At 34.8% G+C, this 10,239-nt stretch overlaps 1 protein-coding gene across 1 annotated transcript in view; it reads right to left on the bottom strand.

The window, feature by feature from the left end:
- Positions 1–10,239, bottom strand: part of LOC108736243 — a 104,030-nt gene that overhangs the window by 12,975 nt on the left and 80,816 nt on the right. Inside the window, exon 3 of the mRNA XM_018468603.2 lies at positions 8,216–8,298. Coding sequence (XP_018324105.1) covers positions 8,216–8,298 — 83 coding nt within the window. The remainder of the gene's footprint in view (positions 1–8,215; positions 8,299–10,239) is intronic.

Raw genomic sequence — 10,239 nt, forward strand, 5'->3', positions numbered from 1 at the left:
AATGTTACCGATACATTAAAGGTTAGTTAGGACAAATAACAATTTGAGTTGGATTCCCCAAAAAGTTTACGTAAAGATTTAGTTTTTTGTTAAAAAGTACCTACTATAAACAACTTGGATTCCTTTTGAAATTCTGACATTTTTTGGCTTTCTAAGCTTTTTTAGTACAAAACTCAAACACATTTGTCAATGTCCCTGTAGTGTAAACATTTACCAACATTTGTTCATTTCAAGAAATAAACTCGATGAATGCCTGACTGTGCAATCGTACGTATTGTTATATGAATTTTTTTGAAAAATCTAAAATCATGTACAATCAAATAATATAAATGAGGTATTTAATTGATTAAATTGCAATAAATCATATGTAGGACAAACAAGTACTTGCTTTAAGAACAGGATTCGTGAACACCGGAAATGTTTTGAAATTAAAAACACAAATTCGACCCACGGTAATTATCTTTTAGAAAATTCGTACTCCTCCCCCCTTTCCCTTTAATATATAAAGGATTTATATTTAATTTCAAGATTGTTATCTTTTCACCTTTAAAGATAAATAATATTACTATAAGTTACCTATAAAAGTTTTGCCTGTGTTTGTGTACCATTTAATCATGGAGATAGCAATTTCCTTATGGTAAAATTTCAAAAATAAAAATATTGTAATACTGTAATAATATAAGCAACAACATTTATATTTTTGAAATTTTTCCATTAGGAAATTGCTATCTCCATGTACACAAACACAGGCAAAAGTTATAAAACTTTTATAGTTAACTTACAGTAATGTTGTTTATCTTCACGGGTGGAAGGATAGCAAATTTGAGACTAAATATGAACCCTTTAAATATCAAAATGAAAGGGGAAGTGGAGTAGGAACTTTCTGAAAGATAATTACCATGGGTCGAATTTGTGTTTTTAATTTCAAAACATTTCCGATGTTCATGAATCCTGTTCTTAAAGCAAGTATCTGTTTGTCCTACATATGATTTATTGCAATTTAATCAATTAAATACCTCATTTATATTCTTTGATTGTACATGATTTTAGATTTTTCAAAAAAATTCATATAACAATACGTACGATTGCACAGTCAGGCATTCATCGAGTTTATTTCTTGAAATGAACAAATGTTGGTAAATGTTTACACTACAGGGACATTGACAAATGTGTTTGAGTTTTGTACTAAAAAAGCTTAGAAAGCCAAAAAATGTCAGAATTTCAAAAGGAATCCAAGTTGTTTATAGTAGGTACTTTTTAACAAAAAACTAAATCTTTACGTAAACTTTTTGGGGAATCCAACTCAAATTGTTATTTGTCCTAACTAACCTTTAATGTATCGGTAACATTTTGTAATTGATTGTACATACTTATATTTCTTAGATCACAGCTTTTTCCAATTTAAATTTCAATCTAAACGAATATTTTATAAGAAGTAATTTAAACAATTTGAAGCACGTGCTACATTTGCTAATTGTTTATCCAAAAATAGACTGATGTTTTCTGAATGCAATTAAATTTTGTTTAAATTAGCATTTTGAAATTCTCCTCCAGTTCTTAATTTCGAACAACTTGAAGTACGTGCTACATTTGTTAATTGTTTATCCAAAAATAGACTGATGTTTTCTGAATGCAATCGTACGTATTGTTATATGAATTTTTTTGAAAAATCTAAAATCATGTACAATCAAAGAATATAAATGAGGTATTTAATTGATTAAATTGCAATAAATCATATGTAGGACAAACAGATACTTGCTTTAAGAACAGGATTCATGAACATCGGAAATGTTTTGAAATTAAAAACACAAATTCGACCCATGGTAATTATCTTTCAGAAAGTTCCTACTCCACTTCCCCTTTCATTTTGATATTTAAAGGGTTCATATTTAGTCTCAAATTTGCTATCCTTCCACCCGTGAAGATAAACAACATTACTGTAAGTTAACTATAAAAGTTTTATAACTTTTGCCTGTGTTTGTGTACATGGAGATAGCAATTTCCTAATGGAAAAATTTCAAAAATATAAATGTTGTTGCTTATATTATTACAGNGTTCTGTCGGAGCTGCCTGCGACGCGCTGATGAGATCCAAAAAGATCGAAATCGCGATCCGCGTCTGACAGTTTCGACAGAATACAGACCACTTCGAATTATTCTATTCTACTAAAAATAAAGTTCAATTTTCAGGATGAATGTAGGGTACGCAATTGAAAGTTCTATCCACCCTGTAAATGCCTTTTGTGTCCACCAGTGTGTTAATTATGTGGATGTTAGCTGCAACTCTGGCTTATTTTGTACTTGTTTCGAACGGATATAACATTCCCATTTTGTTAGAGACACTTTACAGAACTTGTTAGAGATAATGCGCTCAGGAAGTATCGCCGGAAGTGTTTCTTGTTTAATCCTGTATACCGAGTAAAACCCATTTTAAGCTTCACATTTAATTTTGGAAAGAAATATTGGTTTGTTGCTGGTAATGCAAAGGCACTTGCGTCAACGACGTTTGGATGTTCTTGGTAAAATATATTTTACAATTTTTTTGTGACGGATGATGAAGAAACAATTTAAAATAAATGAAACTAGTTTAGAAACATGATGAGACATGCAGGCACAAGTTGGTAGTGTAGTTATTGCACAATAAGGAAATTAGAGTTGAGACATTTTTAGAAAAGTAAAAGCCATATGCTTTTGGCAGTAGACCATAAACAATTGAAACTATATTCATTTGAAAAAGTTGATGTTCCCTACTGCTTCGATCATATAACTTCTTCTATTGAAAAGGCAGAATTTCAAAAAGTTAAATTGAATTGTATTGGTATTTAGAAATGGTAAAAATTTGAACAGGTACGTCAGTAAAATGTGGTCTTTCAAAATTTGCTTAATGTGAATGTTAGTTCGACAAATACAAGAACTGAGCTTCTAGGGCTGGTTGAAAGTGATAAATGGATATCGTTAAGCATGAGCAAGAAGACTAGAGACAGGAGAATAAGCTACATAAATCATAACGAGCCATAATAAGAGTATCACCAAGTTGTGTTTTCTATTTGAGAATTGGCAAATCCGAAATTTGTTGCAGAGAAGGGGATTTTTTTGTGGTGTCATTATTATTATTATCAATAAAAAAGGTTTATCAACAGGTGGAACCACGGTTCAACGTCAAATTTTTGGTGAAATTTTGGAAAACTGTGAGAGCGCTCTAGGCTAGCACCTTATAGACGCCCCTCTGGCGGTCATATATTTTACAAAATACTTTTTTTTATTAGGTACTTCCTTATTGTNTTGCTGTTTTTTATTTATGGGTTATAAAAAATTGGAAAAAAGGCAACTATTGATTTATCGATATAAATATCCAGATTTAGAGATAATACAGTGTGTTAAATATACAGAATTAAAGCAGTTGTACCGTCCATACTTTTAACATAGTAAACTAGCATCCATCATAACAATACAGTCCAGAAAATAACGTTTTCACCAAACTATCATAGAAACTAATACTAAATTCATCAGTTCAACCCTTTTTCTTTACACACCCACAAACATTTTACTTTCTGCGATGATATATTGAAAAATAATTATTTAATTATTGTGAAATTCCTTGACTCCTTTAGAAATTTTATGTGTAACACCCTGAGGAATCAGATTTTCTTTACCGCCAGTTATCCTGGAATAGAAACCCGTATACTGTAGGTCATTTTTATTCTCACGAAATCGTTCAGTATTTAAAAAATATAATTATTCTTCAGTTATTTTTTTTTTTCATTGAACATAAGCACACAAGAGGATTATTATTAAACATTCATGCTACCTACGTATGCATATGTACTTATTTCTCACAGGTATCTTTTATTTTCGAACAGGTTGGGGAATGGACCACCAACTGCCATCTTTGTAATTTGCTGGTGTTGCGAATTACTTCGACTGGGGTTGGAGTACTTTACATCAAGATGAAATGGAACGGGTTTTTTTTAATCGACCATTTCGGTTTGACCGTTTACAAGCCTCCGCTGCTACGTAATTTGATGCTTGACCCCTTATTTGATATCTAAAGGAAAATGCACGCAGGTTTTGAACAGCAGGGTGGTTAAAATTAGAACCGGAATTTTGCACTGATTTTATTCCATCTTCGTTCTATAGACCTATATGTGAATTATACTCCTTTCGAAAATAAAAATAAAAATGTCAAACGAAAATACAAATTAGCTCCAGGGGCCTAAGCCGGTGCCAACCTCGATCCGCATCATCAGCCACCGCAATCGATTCCCATCACTAACTACGCTCAACGCCGCCACTGCTTACTTTCAACTGTTATCCTTATCAATGCCGTCCGCGATCGTCATAATGATACGATATTATAATATTTACGCGTTTTAAAAGCGCGCCACTGCACTCAACTAATGGGGGATCCACGTAGAACTAACTGCTGTTACCTTCTTACCCCGCTTTCAGCTAAGGGTTGTTCAATTCGCATCANTTTAGGTTTAAAAACTTCCACCCGCGCCCCTTTTTAACTTTGCGCTCCTAGGCATATGCCTACTTTGCCTTATGGAAAATCCGCGACTGCTAAGGGTTATATCAATGGAGGTAATGCACTACATAAACTGACTCGTTTTCAAATGGATGAAGTATTTTGGTTGAGGTTTTTTAAAACCTTAAGTCCTTCATTGTAAGTAATTGGGCAGGAAAACTGTTTACAGCGAGATCTAAAAATAATTTGTCAGTCAATGCCTTTAGGAGATACAATCATCAAACGAACGGAATTATCATGTCTCTGTACAATCGAAAGTTAATGTTGGCAAGGTTTTGAAAGGTTGCAAAGATGACGACCATCGATTTACTGTGTTGATGAAAACATTGAAGGTGTACAGTTTCTTGCACTTTCCGATAGTCGAAAATCTTGCTGACGAAGGACATATAATAATACTGCCTTCTACGCTGAAGTCTTGCGTAGTGGGGTAGTAATGGATGATGCCGCAACAAGACAACCCGCCTGCACATTTATCAGCCACTGCCCGTAATTAGATCACCACTTAGGAGCAACCACCCTACCCATCCCTTTAGTTTTCCTTTTGTTCCCTAAATGAAAAATGTGACATCTGAAAAGTCTGACTTCTGAGGACTCCATGGATGTTTTGAAAAATGGAAATGAAGATGAGACAAATTTATTGGCACAAATGGAGAGAACATTGAAGGAGATAAGATTAATGTAGCCTATGTTTTATAAAATACAGGGTCCGTTCCATATGTAAAGAGACTTATTTTTTCTGGGGCGAGTTTACATTACCAGCCAGGAGAAGTGGTGGTGGTGAGGGTCTAGGATTTAAATGCGAACGAATTCAGTTGGCTCCGAGTCCTTAAAGCGGAAAGATGATGGTTTTTGTAAGCCTTTTGACGTAAAGTCATGACACGGCGATGTGGAGAATTCGACAGGACAACGTTATGCGAAAAAATTCTGCTTCTAGTTGGACGAACCTCCTACGGAAACGTTATCAACTTGCTTAAACAGTTGTTAAAGATTCGTGTTTGTCCAAGTGGCATACCATTCAGTCACCTCGTCGCGAAACAGCTCGCATGGGCAAATCCAACACAAAGACAAAGCCCATCGTCTTTTTTGGAACGAAGGAAATAATTCACTACGAGTTTCGTGAATGCTGTCTACTACCTGGAAAGTCTGAAAAAAGGGCAGTCACTACCACTCCATCGAGGGCGTTAAGCTAATATCACGGCAGTTCTTACAAAGTTTCCTACAAGTGTATCGACGCAGAAGATGCATATTTTGAGGAATATCGATCAGTTCTGCAAAAGGCCCATTACTTATGGAACCTACCTTGTAGAAGCCAACAATTACGTAACACTTCAACGGTGATGTACTACTATATAATAATACACTAAAGTTTTTTAGGTTTGTCCAAATTTAATTGATTGAAGAAAAATGCAACACGAAATACCTACCTGACTACGATCTCGTAAAATTGAATAGATAATGACAACATTTAGTCTTGTATAGCGAATAAATAGTGTAATAACGTAAACGTTGTTGGCTTTACTCTAATTTTAGGTCACTGTTTACGAGACCACATAATTGATTTATTTTTTCAGTGACGGACTTGATTTAAATATTTAGACCACACGAATTGGAAAGAAAACGCCACTTGGAGCGAAAGAGTTCATACCAAAGAAAACTAATCGGTTTTTAAGTGCGAGAGAGTATAACCCTTGCTGAAACGTAATACGAGAACTTCTTAAAGTGCTGATAAAATTTCTTGTAACTAAAAAATTTGAAATAAAAGAATCTGTGAAATGATATTTTTCGTGCGTGTAATATTTCTACCGCCAAATGCTTAAAAAAAGGTAGGCTTCCAGACATACTGATCAGGTTGTTCGAAAACCAAAAGCCATAATGACGACATGATATTGGTTAATACTTTCTATCGTAAATCATTTAAGAACTTTAATGAGTTCTTACTCAGAAGGGCCCGACTGGAAATTAGTTAGTGGATTGGATCCTATGCGGATCAGAATTGCCTGAAGATTGATCAGAAATAAATCAGGCTTTCTGATCCGGGTATGATGGAAAATCGTCACGCCATACATAATCAACATAGGATCCATTTGAAAAAGTCCATGACGGATCCGTTTCTAAAAGCCATGACGGATCCGTTTCAAAGATCCATGCTGGACCCATTCAACAGATCCATTCCCATCAAAATAATAATTTGAATAAACAAACTATTTGCTAATTAGTCATAACATTACTAATAATTATTATTANAAATTATTTAAATGCGAGTACTATTTATTTTTGGCAAGACGAAATTTTGTGGCTCTTTAAAAACTTTGAAATTTTGTAAATTGTAATTTTCGACTCTTCTAACTCAAAAGGTTGCCGACCCCTGGTCTAGACCTATAGGCCATGTCGCTCGGTCCGCGGGATCATGTGTAGTGGCGATGCCCAGGGTTTGGAGGAGGGACGTGCGATATCTAGTTGTACCAACGTTTCAAATTCTCTCTGGTCGTGGTTTATATGGTACCGGTGGACCAGAAACGTTGGTACATCTAGGTATTAGCTGATTGCATCATGGAAGCAAACCAAACGCAAACCATAGCCGCAGCTAATCCGACGACTACTTCCACTTCGGAGACCATTCAAACTTTAACCGACATGGTACACGCCCTCCAGATAGATCTGAACAACATGAGACGACACATGGTAGGAAGATTGAAGAATCAACCCCGTTCAAATTCACGCAGTTTTCTACCCCGACGTGATCTGAACACGCAACCTTCTGATATGAACCAAATTAATCGACCACAGTATCATATTTTGCTTTGGTTACCAATTATCTCATTTGTAGGGCTTGAGGATAATTATGTACTATTTTTTTAGACGCTTGGTCTTTATCTCTAATAAAAGCCGTTATGATAATCTTATTTAATACCAAGTTATTAAAAATTTCATACACGTAGACGACAACGGTATCAATGATCGCAACTTTTTGTATTCTTTTGCCACTGAGAAAAAGGATGCAAGCGTCGCGATGTGCATGTTTCTACTTCTGCCTCGTCGCAAAATAAGTGACAGCAGCGTATCATTTGCGGTGGTGGAATTTTATTTTCACATGGATGACACCTATAATGTGATATAGGCTTACCATCCTGTTTATTGTCCTCTTTCTTTTCTATTTTCTAAAATATCTCCATATTTTGCATGGAATTCTTAACGATAAACATATCCCTTTTTATTTAGTTTACTGAAATGCCTATGAATTATGGGGACAATTTCTTTAATATGTCTTTACGTTCCAATAAAACTGTAGATCCTATAATTTCAAAAAGTATTTATTAGACTGACGCATCATCGGTCCTAATTCAGCACATGTAATTTCAATGGTCAAAGAACGGGTTGTGGCCACTCTGTATTATTACTGATGGTGCTTTTAGTTTGCAGGCAACGGCGCATGTATATTTCTCATGTATAAAATATAAATACATAATGCATTATTTGTCGTTTACGAAAAACCATAAATTATGTAGTTTTCCTTAAAGCTTCAACGGTGTCTTATATTTTCCTAAAAATATCCTGCAAGGCTCCTTTAATCTCTCTCTGTTTGTGCTTTAGATGTTATATTAATATTAATACATAAATGTTTCCTTAGTGTTATATGTACAAAGGGACAAATGTACACAGAAACGGAGATAAAAAAGTTAATACATACCCTAGGGTTTGCGACGTTTTGAAACACGAGATCAGACTCTTCTCCATTGAGCATAATCGATACTGTCTGTTGTCCTAAGGCATCTGCAACAAATTTGCGAAATGCTAGAAAAATACCGATTATATGTTATACAAACATCATAAATTTTATAGAACAAGAAGTTTATATTGGCTAATATTATGTCGAAACCGTCAGACGCGGATCGCGATTTTAATCTCATTGGATTTCATCAACGCGTAGTAGGCAGTTTTCACAGAATACAGATCATCTTTACCTAGAATTCCAAAAACGTTCACTTAGGTCCATAAGGATATCGACTACCCTACATGGTAGGCATGTAATCAAACAGAACAAAAAACGGATAGAATTTACCACACCGTCTGTACTCATTTATAAATTAAATGGTCAATCAATGTTAAACAAATTCATTATCATCATCGTCATAAGGTCTTGAGTCCTAAAACTGGTTAGAATGCACCTTCACTCTTTCCTATCTTGAGTTAATCATCGCATTTCCTTAAAACTAGAACATCCCACACTTTTATGTATTTGTAAATCTGATCTAGGTCTAGATGTGCCCCCTTAACTTCTGTTTCTGCTTTCAATATGTCTCTAGCTAGCCCTTTATGTCGGACCTAACTCGCCTACTTCTTATTAACTTCTGTAAATTCCCCTGTTCTCCTACTCTTTCTAACACCTCCTCATATCTAGCCTATCGGTATTCTCATCATTCATCTGTAGCACCACATTTTGAATGCTAAAAATTCCAAATTATAATACACTTATTCATTTTGTGATTAATGAAAAAAAGTCCATCTAAACACAAGAAGTAGGCCATATTTATAAAAATAAGGCATTTACTTTAAGTAAAAGAAGCTACAATTCCTATTCATAATCTATACCATTTCCTTACAAGGAAATGCTTCGGATTAATAAAGTCAAAGGTAGAGATTAGCCCCTACCAATTTCGACAAACTAGTTGAAATTTGCATTGCGCAATCAACAAGTGTGATTTAGTTGTGCAATGTTGAAAGTTAGCAAATTTAAAAGTGTTCGCACAATAACCCAGAAATATTTTCATTTTCTATACAGGTGACACGGCTGCTCCACGTGTTTCGGGATACGCGCCAAGAAAGTTGTCCGTCAACCACATGACATTCTCCTCCTCAAATCTAAATAACGTTTTGAAATCTGATTCTTGTGGTGTACGTCTTGGTTTGTAGTATTTTGTTGTACGTAAATGCACCATATCAGCCATAACAAGCACAACACTGGGACCACACAACTAAAGGTTACTATACAAACCATTTTAGATACATTTTAACACAAAAACAGTCCTACAAGTATATAAATTTTTACGTTATAAGCTGTGTGATGTCTGGGCAGCTACTGAAAAATTGAAAAGAGCGAGAAAAGTTGTTGTGAACCTAGATTCCTTTTTTTAGAAGTAAATCCTCTAGTTTTTGAGCAGATGATGCTTCTTTTTATAAATACAAATTATGTAAAACCTTTTACTTTAAAGCAAACCCTGGAAGCAAAACCTTTTCCTTTGCTTTTTTCATGCATATGCCTTGAAGGAATTACTTCAAGTTTTGGAAGCAAAAGGTAAGGCTTCTTTTTATGAATACCATATAGTGTCAATTTCAAAAACTCCAAATTAATAACCATGAAACTTTTACACACTAAAAATAAAGAAAATACTACAAACGGCACAGTGAACGCCATCTGTAGCACGATGCTACATTTTAGGATTACGTATTTTTCAACAAGGTCCACTTGTGTGGATATCTACTTGCTGAAAACGAATCCCGAATCGCGATTTCGATCTTTTTCTTCTAGAAAGATCGAAATCGCGATCCGCGTCTGGCAGTTTCGACAGAATACAGACCACTTCGAATTATTTTATTCGATTAAGCTAACGTGCCTATCACGTTGAGGTTGGCTACGCCGGGATTCGTTTTCAGCAAGTAGATATCCACACAAGTGGACCTTGTTGGAGCATACGTAATCCTAAAATGTAGCAT

The sequence above is a fragment of the Agrilus planipennis genome, unplaced genomic scaffold (genome assembly GCF_000699045.2).
Source record: "Agrilus planipennis isolate EAB-ADULT unplaced genomic scaffold, Apla_2.0 scaffold126, whole genome shotgun sequence".
Lineage (NCBI taxonomy): Eukaryota > Metazoa > Arthropoda > Insecta > Coleoptera > Buprestidae > Agrilus > Agrilus planipennis.